Source organism: Dermacentor variabilis, chromosome 5 (genome assembly GCF_050947875.1).
Source record: "Dermacentor variabilis isolate Ectoservices chromosome 5, ASM5094787v1, whole genome shotgun sequence".
NCBI lineage: Eukaryota > Metazoa > Arthropoda > Arachnida > Ixodida > Ixodidae > Dermacentor > Dermacentor variabilis.
Window position 1 is genome coordinate 137,629,071 of NC_134572.1, and position 18,239 is coordinate 137,647,309.

At 45.9% G+C, this 18,239-nt stretch overlaps 1 protein-coding gene across 1 annotated transcript in view; it reads left to right on the forward strand.

The window, feature by feature from the left end:
- The window catches only part of LOC142583192 (uncharacterized), a 77,969-nt gene that overhangs the window by 45,962 nt on the left and 13,768 nt on the right, over positions 1-18,239 (forward strand). The window contains exons 6-7 of the mRNA XM_075693547.1: positions 7,527-7,633; positions 11,589-11,733. Of these exons, the coding sequence (XP_075549662.1) occupies positions 7,527-7,633; positions 11,589-11,733 (252 nt within the window). The remainder of the gene's footprint in view (positions 1-7,526; positions 7,634-11,588; positions 11,734-18,239) is intronic.

Here is an 18,239-nt window from a genome sequence, read left to right on the forward strand (position 1 = left end):
CGAACGCTAGCATCACTGAGAGAGTGTATTTTACAGAAATGCCGAAGGAAACTTTCTGCCGATTTTCAATGGTGTTTCACGTTAAAGCGACACGCCATCTTTCTGGCAAGAGTGAGTGAGTGAGTGAAAACATTTATTGAATCTTTCAAGAGTTTCGCGGCTACGAGGTCTCCGTCGTCTTCATCTTCTTGGCGCTGGCGACTTGAGACTTCTCTTCAGCAAGGGTGGGCCCCTATTCCAAGGCTCCACTCAGTCGTGCTGCATCGCTCGCGTGCTGCACTAGGGCCCTTTGGGCCGTGAGCTCGCTGCTGGTGAGCCGACTCTCCCATTGCTCCGCACTCGGGTGTTCGTGTTTGTGGAATGCTTTGTTGCGTTCGCACTCCCAGGTGATGTGGTAGAGTGTAGGTGTGGCACCGCACCAAGGCCAGGTCGCCCTGTATTGTGTCTGAAACATCTTATTGAGCACGTGTAAGTTGGGGAAGGAGTTTGTTTGTAGTCTGCGCCAGCTGGTCGCTTCCTCCTTTGTGAGGTCTTTGTGTGGTGGCGGATATCTAATTCTAGTTCCTCTATGCAAGTTCAGGGTCTCTGCGTATCCCCCCTCGCAAGCCTGTAGGTGGGTCTTCGGGACATTCGGCTCTGGCTGGAGCACTCACTTCAAAAACAGGATTATACCTTTACACTACATAAGTATACTGATCTCACACTCCATCAAAAAGCGCGCCAGATATGTGCTACCTCCAAATTTCAAAGCGCGTTTTAATTTAGACAAGCAGTTTGATCTTTGTTAAGCACCAGATGTAAGCGAGAAGGAAGAATCATCTGGACATCATGCATGAATGTCTCCACGCAAGAAACGAATGAAAAAACGTGAATGCTTTATAGTAGGAAATGCTTGAAAGTAAGTGATAGAACTTCCTAAAATGAGTTTTTTTTCTTAATAAAATCTCCCTCCGGAAAAGTCACTGTAAGGACAGGTCGCCTTACGGGTACTGAATTTATTCATCTTGTCTGTGGTTTGTACTGTTACACTACGCATCCCATTTTGAGTGAAAGCAAAGAAAGCTGCGTTCCGTCTATGCCCCATCCCCTATCTCCAGCAATCTTTGGCTACTTTGCTGCTGGCCACGGTGTGACCAGTAACACATATTTTACTTCTAAAGCAGATCTTTGAGGCTTCGGATTTCTCCGTCGGTGCATAATAGTGACTGCGTACGGATCAGGCGAGAAATTTTGGCTCACCGTCTTGACTGCAGAAAGACGTTTTGTACGTCTTTACAGTTTCATACAGGAAAGGACAAAAATATGTTAGTGCTCATCACAATTATGCGTTATAACGTCCCGTTAGACAACGACAACTTAACTAGAGTTGTACGAAATTCTGGGTCCGAACGCATTGCCCTTGTGTGGTCGAGATAGTACAGCTCGATGTGTCTGCTTCAAGCAGAGCACAAAGTTAGTACTGTTATATATTGTTATATTTTATTTTGATGATGTGTTTTGAGAACTTTTATACGTTAGGGTTGCTTTCACCACCTATTATTTCTGATCAAAGCAGATGGTGCCAGCTGCCACAACATGAATGAATAGAATTTATTCATAGGAAAGACAGAGAGGTCGGCCTGAGCTAGTGCGCTCTAGTCTGCTACTCTGCACTGGGGAAGAGGGAAGGGGAGCGAAAGTATTGGGATGGATGATGATGATAATAGAAGTGGTGAGTGCTTATGTACATGAGACAGTTGCCTCGCTGGAGCCGCTCGTAGAGTTTGGTGTCCTGCAGGAACTTCAACAATACTTTTGTTGCACGCATTGAAATTGCAGTGTCAGGCCATGGGCCGAGGATAGCTTCCTCCGACAGTAGTTGTCTGCCAACGCTGGCTAGGAAACTGTCTAACGTCCTTCGCTCCAGCATATATGCTGGGCAGTCGCACAGTACTTGTTGCAGTGTTTCGGGTATCTGGCAGTTTACACAATCAGGGCTGTTCGATTGGCCGATGAGGTGTGCGTAGCGAAGGGTGAACGCAACGCCGAGCCGAATCCTGTGTAGCAATGATGTTTTGCTCCGTGTAAGCTTCGGGGGCAAACAGAATTTACCGTCTGGGTCAATCATATGTAGACGTCTGTGAATGTTATCAGAGTGGGCTCTGTAAGCCTTTGTAAGGTCCTGCATGAGTGCCTTGATCATGGAGTTGGTGTCAGGTCGCGAGTAGGCAATCCGTACTTCATCAGAGGAAGAGGTGGCCGATCTTGCCTCACTGTCAGCGAGTTCATTACCAAAAACACCACACTGGCTATGCACCCATTGAAAGGTGATCACGTGCCCACTTAACTCGGCACTGTGATAAAGTTCGACAATTTACAGCACGAGTAGATAGTAAGGTCCTTTGTTTAAAAAGTATTTGAGCGCCTGTAGCGCTGATTTGGCATCGCACAATATTGTCCTTTTATGGGGTGTCTGCGTTCTCATACAACGGACAGCCTCCCGTATTCCCGCAAGTTCTGCAACCGTAGATGTCGATTTGTGGTCTAATCGAAGTCGTTTTGTAATTCCAAGTTGTGGGACTACAAATGCGGCCGTTGTGGCAGATGGCGTGACCGAACCATCGGTATATACTTGTACAGTCCCACTATATAAAGAAAATATATGGGACAGGGTGAGCTGCTTCAAGCCAATGGAGGAAACGTGAGATTTCTTCCTAATTCCGGGTATCTGAAGCCTCACTAGTGGTCTTGGCAATGTCCATGGAGGTGTCGCGGCGATGTCGGTGGCCTGGAATCTGGCAGGTACAATGTTTGTGGGACATGCAATAGCTTTAGAAAAAGCACAGTCAAGGTTGGTGCTTGGAAGTGTTGACAGTGGATGGTGTGAGTGTCTGGTTAGCAGGCGAAGATAGGTTCGCACAGGTTCACAAAACCTGTATATGTCGATAGAACAAGCCCGTGCTTCCGCTATTGTGCCCTTAGTTGACGTGCCGCGTGGTAAGCCAAGACATATCCGTAGTGCTTGTGCCTGAAGGCTCTCCAGCGTGCGTATACAAGATGACCCCATGTTAGATAACACAGGCATGCTGTAGCATATGTAGCCCACAAAAAGTGCCTGGTACACTTGGAGCAAACTTCGCTCAGAGGGGCCCCATCTCAGTCCTGATATTACACGAAGAACGTGTATGAAGTTGGTCAGTTTAGCCCTAAGCGCAGTAACATGTTTGGTCGAAGAAAGACTGCGGTCTATTATCACGCCAAGATATCTCTGGTGGGTGACTAAAGGGAGCGCCGTTCGGTCGACAACGATTGGATAATGTGACATTGATTGGCGCGTGAATGTCATGGCTGCACACTTAGTTGCTAAGAGTTGCAGGCCTCTACGGCGCAAGTACTTCGCCGTTATGGTAGTCGCACGTTGGAGCCTTGCACGCACTTGTGGACGTGTGACCCCAGATGACCAAATACAGATATCATCCGCGTACGTACTGATACGCGCTGTTTCAGGAAGCTCGTCTGCAAGGCCCACCAGTATGATATTGAACAATATTGGGCTAAGGACACCACCCTGCGGAACACCCCTGCGAACGTCATGTCTATCAATCTCGCCATCCGAAGTGGACATGAAAATGGTGCGGCCACTGAGGTAACTCTGCAGCCATGAATACATCCGGCCACCAACACCAATATTCTCAAGCGCCTGAAGAATCGAATGGTGGAAGACGTTGTCGTAGGCACTTTTGATGTCCAGAAATATTGCGCATACCAGACGACGGCGTCTCTTTTCCTGTTGAACCGAAGATACTAGGTCGATCACACCGTCAATGGATGATCGGCCTCTTCTGAATACATTGATGAAATCAGGAAGTCCACCACTTTTCTCGAGTAGCCATTCCAGTCTACTCAGTACCATCCGCTCCATCACTTTACCGACACAGCTTGCCAAGGCTATTGGCCGATAATGTGAGAGATCATGTGGGCATTTCCCAGGTTTTAGCAAAGCCACAAGACGACTGCACTTCCAGTGATTAGGCACAGTTGCTGTGTCCCACGTAGAGTTGTAGAGCGCCAGGAGAATTTCTCGAGTTTCTACTCCAAGATGACAAATCGCGGAGTATGTCATTCCGTCTGTTCCTGGACAAGTTGACCGGCGGGAAGAAGATATCGCAGGGTCGAGCTCGTGCATAGCAAAAGGCACGTCCAGACGGTGATCACTAGATGACGGGAAAGTCAGTCGTGAATGGGTTGGTATATCGTTCGAGGAGCTCACGAGTAATTTGCAGAAGTCTTCGACGACCTCAACTTCACGCCGGCCTTGCCGTATTGCCACAGCGCTGAACGGGTGAAGCTGTTGTGGAGGCGAGCGAAGGCTTCGTACAATTTTCGAAATTCTGGAGAGAGGTTTTCTCGGATCCAGAGAGCCACAGAATGATCTCCAGCGTTGTTTGTCAAGCTTGTCAAGGTGGCGCAGGACATGACGCTGAGCCCGGCGTGATGCAGTGACGTCTAATGGTGATTTGGTCCTTCTGTATTTCCGTTCTGCTCGACGCCGTATCGCGCGAAGTCGCCCGTACTGGTCATCAATAGATGATCTAGGTGAAGGTGCGCTGAGGTGTTTTGTTGTGTCACGTAAAGTTGCCGCGATGACATCTTCAATATTGGATGGTGCTTGGATGGCTTGACATGCGGTGGTCACAGATTCTCGAAATGTTAGCCAATCGATAGAACGCACAGTGTGCGGAGCTGGGGAGTGTAACCATTTCACCTGAACGTATGTTGGTAGATGGTCACTTCCATGGGTGTCGAGATCAGTACACCATCGTGTAACAGACAGCAGGCTTTTTGAAACAAACGCAATGTCCAGACAACTGCTGTAGTAAGAGCCTCGAAGGTATGTTGGCGAGCCATCATTGATCACCATCAAGCCCTGACTAAGCATGAAGTCAGCCAAGTCTCTACCGCGGGCGTTCGTCGAAGCAAAGCCCCACATGGGATGGTGGGCATTAAAGTCACCGATGACTATGTGGGGACCCGGACAAGCTTTCAGTATAGACAGCAAATATGAACAGTCTATGCTCGATGTTGGGGGTATATACCCGCCAAATACTGAGAGTGTGCGCCGCTTGTACTTCAGCGTTATGCAAACGTACTCATTGGAAGCGTGTGCAGGAATGCCTTTACGAAGGTACGTTAAATTCCGACGAACAAAAATGAGCACTTTGCTTAAATTTTGATCATTCCTTGACTACAGTGGCACATATCCAGATACGCGTAGTAAAGACGTCATGTTTGGTTCACATATTACAGCCACGGGAAACTGGTATTTGAATATCCATTGCCGAAAGTCTGCGAGGCGGCCTCGTAAGCCTCTGGCATTCCACTGCATTATTGCAGATCTTCGTAATTGGTTTTCAAAAGAGAGCGCCATGATGCCTTATTGTAGAGCCGCGAGGAGCGGTTCCAAAGCATCTAGAACATGTAGCGCGGTCTTAGCAACCGGCGTCTGTAGTCCGCAGAGAAGTGAACGCATCGTAGTTATCAGGTGTTTCAGCATACTTCGTACATTTTCATTTTCTGCCTTATTATTCTCAACCACCTTTGCAGACATATCACCCGAGGCATTTAAGCCTGTTTGTTTGGGTGGGAGCGACGGCCAGTCAATGTCAGAGTCGGTCGGCGGAAGCGTCGTTCTATGCAGCGCATGTGTTCCACGTGCTGCTGCCGAAGAAGGTACATCGGGCCCGCATCTTGATCGCAGAAGCAAACTTGGCAAGCGAGGAGTTTGCCATGCGGCCGATGGTCCATCTGTACGGGAAGTACTCTTGTCTTGCTGTCGTCTGTGTCGCGATCGACGTCTGCGGCGGCGTATTGATGTAGCAGCCTGTCTGTGAGTGGAGTTGTCCCGCACCTACTTCCGATGCACTGACATTTCGTCCTTGATTTTCTGGCAGTCTTTTGATGTTGCTTCATGTGGACCGGCGCAATTAGGACATTTTAGGGCAGTAGCATCGCAGCTATCATTTTGATGGGCCCCTCCACACCGTTGGCATGTTACGCCGCCCTTGCGAGCTGCGCTTACGTGTCCTATTTTGAAACACTTCCGACACTGCGCCAGTTTTGGCACGTAAGGGCGCACACGGTGTCTTACGTATCCTACTTTTACGTAGTCAGGTAATGTTTCAGAGTCAAATACTATTTTAATGCACCGGGATTGACCGAAGCGGTGAATCTGCACTATTGGTGCGGTGGAATTCAAAAGCCTCTGGAGGTCAGTATCTGCGATTTCTTTGTCCACGTCAGAAATAACGCCAGTCGAGGTTCCTTTTCCATACGCAAAGAAGGAGCGCACTGGGATGTTTCCTAGTAGTGTGGCAGCCTTTAGCGTATCCAGAATTGACTTGTTGTTCACGTCCACGGAAAGGATGTTCCTCCGTGCGTTAATTCTGATCTCGTTGACTTGGCCTGGCGCAATTCGCTCAAAGTACTCTGTTAAGCTCTGCCTGTTCAAGGTATTCAAATCGTCGGTAGCTGTGGTAGGGACGTAAGCAACAGTGAATCATTGCTTACCACTGTCCTGCTTGGGCAACGATTCAATGTCTGTTGATGTTCTCCTGGGTTTTCTCTTCAAACAGCGACCCACGGCAAGTGTGAAATTGTTGTCCGATTCCATTTCTTCAACCGTTGAGCTGTCGGAAGATTCAAGGGCCACAGTGGAAGGGCCAGTGCGGTCCCTTGTCTACGATGCAGCCAGTGGTGGACGACCAGGGTCAAACGCTTGGTTGGGATTTCTATCCCCCCTCCTGGAGGATGACGTTGTGCCCTTTGCACAGCCTCTCATGTTGAAAAAACGTCCGAGACATAGGAAAATGAAGAGACCCAGCTATAAACGTTCTTCTTCCGAGGCACTTCTGCTTCCTTCCACAACATGTTTTCAAGGGTAACGTTGGCAAGGAAGCAGCCAAAAGTGCTGTATTTGTTTTGTTTGTACAGGCACCAAAAAAGAAAGAAATAATATAGGACGGTTGTTTAAGACAAAATAGGGCACGAGCAAATTGGAAGTGGAATTCTTTTTTTTCTAAAAGAAATCTAATGCGAAATATTACAATTTTCTCAGCACTTGGCTAGAGGTAGTTACCGCGATGAAATAAATGAGGCACTACAAACAAGGTGCAAAAGAAAACACGGCAGGAACACGAGTTCTTTCGTCTTCATGGTTCCCACAACAGTCGTTTCGCGGAGGTTAGTGCGGGTTGTTTGCACTCGGGGCAGGTGTGGCTGCAGTTGAGGGAACGACGCATGTCTTCGTCAGCCTAAGCATCTTGCTGAGTACCTCCAAAACGAGAACGACCTAGAGGAAGGAGCAGAATAAACACGTGAGTGTCAAGTTACGATTTGTTCATTATTCGTTGTTGTGAGCAGAAATTCTAAACGAGACATTGCTGCATGAAATATTTCTAAAAAAAAGATGCCAATATAGTTACAGAAAATTATCAGCTGTGCCTCGGTTCTGCACGAACAGAGTGTTAAGATGGCTCCATAATCCGCAGGCTGTGACGGAAATAGTCAAGGAGGAGACAGGCAAGACCGGCGTCACGGTTCTGGGCCTCTACAGCAAGGACGAGACCACTTGCCAGACAATTTCCAATATAATCGGGTGAGACAAAGCGTGTCACTTTCATACAGCGATACAGAGTAAGCGCCAAGCGTATAGTCATCGCATCGGGACACAAAGCAAGCACTTGCTCGTAACGGCGGCACAAAAAAAAATTTCTTGACTGGGTTTGACCTTCCAAAACCACGATAATGATAATGAGGCACGCCACAAAGAGGGGCTCCTGATGAATTGTGACAAGTTGGAGGTCTTCAACTGGCACATTATTTCGAGTACCACGAGCGTTCTTGCATTTCGCCGCCATCGAAAGACGGCTGTCGCAGCCGGGATAGAGCGCAAGACCTCGAGCTTAGTTGGTACATTTTTAGTGGAACAAGCAATACTTGGGTTATTGGGCCTTTTGCCGGGGTCCGGCAGCAGTGGCACATTTAATGGCAGGACCACTAAAATGTAAGTATAGTATATATGAGATTGATTTAGAGTATAGGAAAAAATGTGATAATGTATGGAAAGTGGTTGTGTCGAAATATCCAGGCATAATAAACTAAGATTTAAAAAGAAAATTCGGATTCGAACCCAGGCGACCCCGATGAAGTTTTCCAATGAGAGCAAGAGGTGTTACCTATACTCCGCACCAGCAGGTGTTGTCGGCGATACAAAAGAGCGCCTAGATCGCGTGGATTGCCTAGCGGTTCGTGACGTCACAAGAGCGGGGGGGGGGGGGGTCTTGATGCAGTGGCGCGGTGCGCCTAGTGGCTTGTGACGTCACGGGAGAGGGCTCATATCTTGTATATAAAAGGGCGCGCGCGTTGGCTTCTCTCAATTGCGTGTTGCAAAAATTGGGGAGCCCGCAACACTTCCGGGGGCTACTGCGAAAGCACTGAAGGGAACACATTGGGGACTACATTTGGAAACTACATTAGGAAACGAAAATGAATCGTAATAGTTTCCCCATGTAGTCCCCCACTGTGCCCTGGATCATTATCAGACTGTGGTCTTGGCCGGTAAAACCCTAGAAATTATTTTTCATGGTGGTTGGACGAAGGTTTGTGAATTTCTAATGAGTCTTCATGATCAGAACAATGAGATGGAGTCATATTGCACATCTAGGCTTTTGGTCTGTCTTTCGTAAGTAGGATGAAATCATCAGCGCAGAGAACGCGCGCAAGTTAAATATTAGTTGGAGACATTATGAGGAAAGGAAAAGCTGTACTTACTTACCTCCGGCATCACGTTAAACGTGGTGCCGCCTTCGGCAACAAGTCGTGTGTAGTAATACTGAGCTTATTCAACGGAAATGAAGCCGCACGGAGTATGCTGGTATGAACGCTCGATTGTGTGTGTACCAGCGCAAAGTGTAAACTTTTACTTCTCCGCTTTCAATCACCCCCCTCCCCTTCCCCAGCGCAGGGGCTCGCCCTGGTTAACCTCACTGCTCTTCTCTTATGACTTCTCTCTCTCTCTCTCTCAATTTATGCGAAGATCAACATTCCTGATTTCATCCATGTCTATAACGTACAGAACCGGAAGAAGTAATTCCCGTGCATAAGTGATAGCGCACTCAAAATTTAAGTTTAAGGATTCAAGTTTAAAACTAAGAGGCGTCAGTGTAGCATATATACCACGTTGGGCATTTCAGGGTTGGATGAAACTCAAGTGGTGAACATGAATATGTTGCCTTCTACACAGGGCCTCCTGTCGTTTTCAGCTTAAAACCCATTAGCAACTGACGCTTTTTGCCAATAAAACCCATTTACTATTGTTACAGAAAACGAAGCCCAAAGCTCGGCAACCGGTCGTCCTCGTTTTCTTTGAATAAGTATGATTTTACCACGTCCTAGTTAAACGTCAGTGGTGAAAAAAGTTTAGTTTTCGTCATGCGTATGGCGTAACGTGTAGCATTCTCGCGTGCTGTTTTCCGGACAACTTGTGTGATGCTGTTAGAAGAGAGCTCTTGAGCAGCATCCAGAGAACTGTCGTGTTGGACTTTCGTAGCTCAAGACACTGGCATCGATTCAGATAAATCAGGCTTGTTGGGGTCTGTAACTTTTTGTTTCAGTAAATTGAATTGCCAAAGGTAATGGTACCTGAAAGTCGCAACGTTTTGTATCCTCGTGCCAATGAAATCGATGCGCGTGCCTACACATGTGGGCATCGTCTTTGACCTCCACAGGAATGAATCTTGATCCGCACGCTCGAACAACTACCCCAATATCTAAGGTGGCTCATGACCAAAATTAAGAACGCGTACCACTTCTCCGGCCTGGGAAATAGCTTTTGCTCTTCTCGCTTTCATGAGGACGTTGCTTGGCAAAAACAACCCATCACCGAATAAGTTCCAGTAGCACATTGTTGATGTTGATTCCTTTTCAACATGAACATCATACCGCAGATGATAATGATGATTATGATGATGATAATGGACTTCTGTCGTCATCATTCCGCAGACGCACGCTGCGTGGAATGTCGGGGCCAGTCGTTCCCGTCGTCTATGGCGATTGATGTGAAACAGAGCCAAAATTTCATTTTTATACTGTTTTCTTTTTACTGCGGAGAATTTTTTTAGAAAGCCCATCAAAGTCACTCGAATCAGGTCACAAGAGAATAATTGAACGCCTAGGCGGATATTATTTGTACGAAGAACCAATAAATCAACTTACGAATTAAACTAATTAAGATATTTAATTTATAGCTGCAATCTTTACGGCACATGTTTATATTAGAAAGTTTAGGCAAATCGCCATAACACTGTAGTCACGTGTTTGGATATTTCGAAACGGTCATGTAAGCCTTAGTGTTTGGCTTTAAACTATTCCTTGAATTAACCCGATCACTCATGCAGCAATGCGAAGTGCAGCCCTCAGTGCAACCTTATTTTGATGTAGCAGGGATGCGTAATAAAAAAAGCTGCCATCGCATTTTCCTCTACCCGGGATCTTTAATCGATTGGCGCTGCGCGAATCTCCTGAGTGAATGCATAGCCAATTCAGCAGCAGGGGCTAGAAGGACCGCTTTATCGAGCCTGATCACTGGCTTCCTCTTACACTACCATGCTATATGAAATGCGTAATCAGGTAAATTCACCGTATAATTTGGGGCCAGTTATTACGGTTACACGGCCGTTTTGAAATGTTGAAAACCAAAACTAGGCCTTCGTGGCGATTTCCTTTAACTTTCCAATAAAAACATGCGTCGTAAAGCTTCCAAGTGGTAATTTAATGATAGTAATTTGTTTATTTAATGAATACATTGCTTGAATATTTCTTGCCAATCATGTCTGCATGGGCACACTATCTGCAGTTGCGTAATTCGAGTAACTTTGATAGCTTGTTAAAAATATTTTCGAAGGAATAAGAAACAGAGTGTAAGGCAACAGCTATCGCTTATATCATTTTTCATGTAAATCTGCAAACTGTACCGATAGTAAGCACATTCAATGAAAAAAGAGAATATTTTGTAGAATGTTGTTCAGCAATTTGGGAGTATCACCATCAGAACATTGGAAGTGAGTTTTCCCCCCAAGCCCTCTATGGCTTCGTTTGGAACTTTTACATGACTGTTGTCGTCATACGTAGCCATGGATGTGCATTGCGTTTACTTTACGTTACCGGTGTGTTACCGTTGTAGCCAGATATCTGGCATGTGTGTCTCCTCCGACTGAAGTTTCAAAGGAAAGCGAATCGCATGCCAAGCTTTTTCATGGCCCTCTGTTTCTTCTCCAGCCCAATAAATGGCGCTTACTGCATGCCATTCAGTGTCGGATGAAGATATTTAGCCAGGAACTTCCTACTCATTACCAAAACCCCAGAAAAAAAAAACGTTTTTCATTTGTTGACTGTAGGCAACTCTCGTCCATTAAAGAGATATAGTTCAACTACACTGGCGCACTTAAACAGAGTAGCGTGATAAAAAGCGTACCTCAAAGTGTGCCTCCACAGTCCGGTGTGGGATAACGTGGGGTAATGCTCATCAATGCGCCGTCTCTCCTGCTGTGCAGGCAGGAGTTCAAACCATCGGCAATAGTAATCTTGGGCCACATCTCCTACCCCGATTGGAACTCTCCCGGGTGCCACATCCTTCCGCCAAATCTGTACGGCGTTCAGCGACACGTGTTGAAAGATATTGGCTACGGCCACTTATTCGTGAGTACCGCTTCCCGGCGCCTTTGCTTCGATTGTTTTATGGAGAGTTGACTCTCCTAGTGCGGTGGATACAGGAGCCTACAACTACAATTTGTTCCTTCCAATGGGTATAGAACGCCGAATCTGCCCGAGGGTGGTGTCTTCTTTTGGGGCCTAAAGTGGAAGCCAGGGTTGCATACGTGATAAATAGGTAGAAACACTTCAGGAATATCAAATCAATGTTTACTCCGAGCAGACGCTCGCTAGGGGAAAACAAAAGAGTAGGAAACGGGCCACAACCAAGCATCACGAATTTTCTGCTTCAGATTCTGTTACGTCGTAGCAAGTGGCAGCGCTTGACGGAGGCGATGCTCTTTTAATGCAATAGCATTATAGGCCGACGGCACGTCCTATGTAGGTATTACGTTTCTTTTACAAATGTGTAGGCTGCCTGAAGCCAGTGCATTGTCACACAGCATCTCAAAGCGCCAGCTGCCATGACGTAAGAATACGAGGAACTTGCACGTGACGCAGGTGTCACGCGTTTTTAAAACGTTATTTAAACAAAGACAAAACCACCATGATATGTTTCAGAAATCCTCATAAGACTCTTAGCCTAGACCTGTCCATTCAATTACATGGTTCTCAGTTTTTATAATGCTCTTGCCTGTCTCTATCGCTATCCTCTTCTGTTAAGTACCTTGGTCTTAGTTTTGATGGCCGTATCTTGTGGTACGTCCACATTGACTACATAATGAAGCGTTTACGTACGGTAGCAGCTCACTTATACACGCTTAAATTTAACACGCCTGTTAAATTGCGAAGGTTAGCTTTTAAGGCTCTAGGCCAGTCTCTGCTCAAATATGGTATTTCAGTTCTTGGTTCCTGCTCACAAACGAAAGTAGATCGAGTGGATAAGCTATTGCATAGGATAGCTGCGAGCATACTGTTTGGTACGGCTTATAATTGTTCAAACAATGACGTAAGAAGTAATATTGCAGGTGTTGAGTCCTTTTCGGATCTATTTGTACAAGTGATAGTTCTTCGTAATGTTTTCTCGAATCGCCAAAATATAATACAGGGTAAACCTAAAACGCTAAGAAAAATATGCCTTTATAAGTTACCGCGTATATATACGAACTATGGTAAAAAGTGTCGCGAGTATTACGTTCCTTTTTATTTTAACCAGTTGCCGTAAGAAATAATTCAACACCATTCCCAAAAAGAAGCCAAACAACAAATTAAAGCATGGTTACTTCATCCTCAAAATTCTTGAGAGGTATTTTGTGCTTATGTTTTTTAAACAGTTCCTATCATTATTTACACTTTTGTCTTTTAAACAAAAAGATTGTGATCTGTTTTATTTATGTGTTTCTTTACCTTTTCCCAAAGAAATAGAGGGAAATTTTATTTTTCAAATTACTTTTTTTTCTCATGCTACTAACACAGTAAAATATTCCTGTTCAGTGTTCTCTTCAAGCTGTTGCGATATGTAACATATACGTCATACTTTTTTTGCTAGCAGCGAGCTAGCACCTCATGTCTGCCGTGAACCGCCCACAAGTGACTTGCGCTTATGCGGGCACGATATGTGTAATAAGTTGTGCACTGCTGAAATAAAGATGTATGTATGTATGTATGTATGTATGTATGTATGTATGTATGTATGTATGTATGTATGTATGTATGTATGTATGTATGTATGTATGTATGTATGTATGTATGTATGTATGTATGTATGTATGTATGTATGTATGTATGTATGTATGTATGTATGTATGTATGTATGTATGTATGTATGTATGTATGTATGTATGTATGTATGTATGTATGTATGTATGTTTCAAAAAGCTACTTTGGCAGTACAGAAGCATGTACGTCGTCCCGTCCAAATTATGAGACAACTGGGCTGCTGTGTTAAACAACATATGTTCCATCCCAAGATCGGTCGCGCATTTATTTACAATAGTATAAGGAGGCTTCACCGACATTGGCATTATCTAACAGAAAGATCGAGATGTGTTGATCACACGTGAGTGTGTCCCATTGTGCACATAATCACGAAAGATATGAGGGGAAGCAAGGTCACTTTGATAAATAAGGGTGTTCGAAGTCGGCCGTGACACAAGCGCGCATAGCTGTCGAGACGTCACAGTCGCATTCTGAGTATGCTATGTTATGGGGTTCTAAGTTCTGTGCTGGCCTATTAATATTACTATTTTTTGCTGTTACTACCTATTTAGGACAGAAAACAGCAAACAACGACATCCAATCACCCTTTCCTTGACCCTTGTGTAAATGGCACGTTTTGTTAGGTAGGAAACTGCAATGGATCCTCTCGTTCAGCCGAGTAAGAGTGTGTCGAGATAGACGCTGATGAAAAAATACTACTACGGGTGCAGTGCTTACAATGCGTGTTCTCTGTTTAGAGACAATGAGTTGTGTGGTTCATCACGCATATCTCTAGTTTAGAATTAGAATAGCTTCTATAAAGGTTTATTGTCTTACAAGTCTTGGAATAAACTTCAGGTTTTAATGAAGAGATATTTGTGGATAAAAGACTTCACCGGTGCGACAATATTACGATTAATTAAGAACCGGATTGCCGGATGTAAAAGCTCTTGAGCACCTAGCTTCGGGTGCACGTCAAAAAACTACGGATGGTCAAAATAATTGCGAGCGTCCTCGTAACGGCTTCTATATAGCCTGTTGCTTCGGACCGTTAAGGCCTTGAATATGACCTTTCATAAACTCACTTGAGCAAATATCCACGCAGTTTTCTAGATGTTGAAAATTATTGGCCCCGCACTGTTCGTATTATCATGTTCCACACAACCGAAGTCGTCCTTGTAGACATCCCTTTTCCATCCCGACTCACCGTTCCCTCTGAAGGCTAGAGCTTAGCCCTCCGAGATGGCCTCTCGGCTTTCTTATGAATCAGCATGTTCTCTGTGGCTGATTTCCTTGTTTTTTTTCTTCACAAAAACAAAACAGTAACAGTGATTTCATAGGCGCGGGTTCGCTTAGACCAAAACGGCAGTTCGATTTCGGGAAAATGGACCACTGGTGCCACAAAAAACAGCGCCCCACCGGACAAAGACAATAAAAGACGAAGACAAATATCCTTTTCGAGAGTTTGCCCTGGTGTCCACTTTGATTTGTTGTAACATGAAACACCAACCAAGCCAGTTTCAAACCAAGATCCTTCTCTCGCACTGACTGATGTTTTTTTATGTTATTCACCAGTCTGGTCATGCTGAACCAAAATGAAGCTTGGAAACCCCAACAAAGGAAGCAAGGCAGGCCGTGCTCCACAGTGACCGCATGACTAATACCCACTACATAGTGTTGGATACGGACTTTTTTCTTGCATCACTCAAGTTTTCCGACCTCATCCAATCGATATGGCATATCAGTTATGGTACGCAGGGGCGCGTCTACCATGTTGCCGGACCCGTCAGACACGTTGGCGAACCCCAGCTCATTTGCCGCACCTCGAGCTATTGTCTCCTCCGCTGTTCGACTCTTCACGAAAGTGCAACGGGAGCCTGGCATGGTTCCGGGTAGTTGATCTTGGCCCGGAGCAAAGCTGTTTGCAGCTCTGAAAGGTCGTTCGAGAATAACCCGTCTTTTCCAGCTTAGCGCTTGCAGGCCAGGAGGTAACGCCTGTGGCAAGTCACCCATCGGACCCATGGGCCGAATGTGGCAGCACAAGCACGGGCGCCTACCGTTGGAGGAAAATGACGACATCTGAGCTGGCTCGACGATTGGCCGAAAATGACGTGACCCCGAGAGATCGAAGTGTTTAAAGGCGAGAGACAGGGAGGAGAGACATTCATTCATTCATTCATTCATTCATTCATTCATTCATTCATTCATTCATTCTACTTGCCACGGGCCGCAGCGTCCGATTTGCTGCCGGCCGTCGATGACTTAATGAATGTTCATTACTTAGTGTTATTACTGTAAATAATGTATATAAACCTTCAGTTCTCAAAATACTGCTCAACGTCGGCCAACTCCCGCACTTAACATAAGATCTAATAATACGGAAGCTTTGCGAAAACAAACTAATCCAAGGACCATTGATTACCACTAGCTCCATTAGCGTACCACCACACCGTCTCGCTAAGCTGTCAATCATGCTTGCATATTCCAATGATCTTTGATTTGATTGGTTTTTGAAATTGGATGTGTCAGAGGACCATAAGTTAACATAGCTATTGGTTTGCCTACATGGCGAACTCCGTCTTTTGCCATTGTCGTTTTTTTTACAGCTATTTTGAATTAGTGACAACGGACGAGCTTCTCCACGTCGAAACTGGCGCTCAACAATCGGACGTCCGACTCATACTTTTTTCTATTGTTATTAACAGTTAACTAAATTATGTTCAGCCTGAAGAGGCATTAGGGTAATCACGTGATACGGCACTGGTGATAGTGCATCACAGTCTCGCCGCAGTCGAAGGGATGTGAAATAGCGAGGTCACGCTTAACGAAGGGTCAGTTCAGTTAACCGCGCAACAAATAGCAGGTAAACAAAATTTATTGCTTTTAATGCTTACATATGCTTTGGCGAGCACCCTAGCAATATCGGTCCATCTTTTAACACCTTATATCTGCAAAATAAAAACATAATTGGCCATGTTAACACGTCTAATCGTTATAATGGTGTAATAGTAGAACATTCGTACTGTTAGAAAAAAATACTTCTGACCGTGACTCGAACCATGGATCATAGCGTCTCAGAGAGATGACTGTGTGAGCCGCACACACACAAAAAAAATGGTTACGTCGCAGCGTCAAGGTTGTAACAAAAAAGGAAAATAAAGAATTTAACACAAGTAATCGTTATAATAGTGTAATAATAGCTGATTGGTAGCGACGGGTAGACATGCATAAGCTAGCTAAATAATTAAGCAAAAGGGAACTAGCGGCGGAGCCAAAGAAGTTAGGTGGACGCTTTGGGTATAGGAGGCGCCAATGTAAGTGTGTACAGCAGTTCGGTCTAAGCTCATGGCTCTTGGCGGAGCAGGTGAGCTGATGTAGTTGAGCTCAGTATAATCACTTTATAGTTCTCGCTGCTTTGCATTAAGGAAGACAGTGTTTTCTTTGTGATAACTTCATGTAATTTACGCCTACGTATGTAGCTAACATATTGCACATTGCATTTCTTCATATTGCTACCTGGTGTTTTGAGCCAGCGAACAGTCAGCATTGCGTGCCCAGCAAAACGGCGAAGACGACGACGAAGTCAAAGATCCCGTGCCAGCTGGAGAACCGTCGCTTAGTGCCTGGCACTTTTCGTCTCTGGCTGCTCTTACTGTTACTTACTCTTGTGTTAGTGCGTGACAAACTGGTGGAGGTGCGGGGTAATCTAATCTATGCACCACACCCTTCCGAGCAGCAGGAGCTCCAGCCCGTACCCGTAGTTACGCCTATTCACCGCGCCAGCAGAAGGATATGTGGACAAGCCCCTGTGTTTGGATTGCTCCCAGAGAAAACGGCAGCTCCGACCACCCCAACAGGTATGGAAGGCCTAACGCCAATTCATTGTACGCTACTCAATCCGCGAACGCTGAATCCCTTCCACAGCGCCATACATGAGCATGTTGAAGATTGGTTGGTGCACTATGAACGTGTTGCCCCGTTCAACAAGTGGGATCACGCAGAGAAACCGAAAAACGTATATTTCAGCCTTAACAATGGTGCACGTATTACCAGGACCACCGACAGGCCTCAAGGAAATCAGACGTGTGGCGACCACCTGATCATCGTCCCCTTTGCTTTCGCTGTGGCGAAGCTCGGCACGTCTACCGACAGTGCTTCTATCGAGAGCTCGGACTACGCGGATTTTCAGCAAACTCGCCTCCACCTAGGTTCGGCCAGTGTCCTCCTGAAATTGAATACGTTGCCCCGCAGTGCAGATCCCCATTAGCTCGACACCAGTCACGCTCCCCTTCGCCGCGGCGGTTTTCTCCGACTCACTGTACGTATTTCAGCGTGGTGCGGGGTCGGTCGCCCAGCCCGCGCCGGGAAAACTAACCACAGTGGCCTTCGGGGGCGAGACCGCTCAGTCTGGACGTGCTCAAGGACCCCTACTGACGCATACGCGGACCGACGATACATCGACGACGACAGTACCTGCTGATTACAGAAGAAGAATTTCCTTAGACATTTCTGTACTGCTCGACGGTCGTGAATTGACTGCTTTAGTGGACACTGGAGCGGATTAATCTATAATCATCGACAAACTGGCCACCCTTCTGAAGAAAGTGACGACGCCTTGGAATCAAACGCCAGTTGGTACAGCTGGTGGGCACATCGTCACACCACTCGGCATGTGCACGGCACGAATACAAATTCGCGGCTCTACGTTTGTTGCCAGCTTGAGCATTCTCCCTCAGTGTTCTCGAGACATAATCATCGGCATGGACTTTCTCAGGAAGCAAGGAGCTATCATCGACATTCGACAACGCCTCGTCACTTTCTCGACAAAGAGCGCCGCAGCGACGACAAACACCATC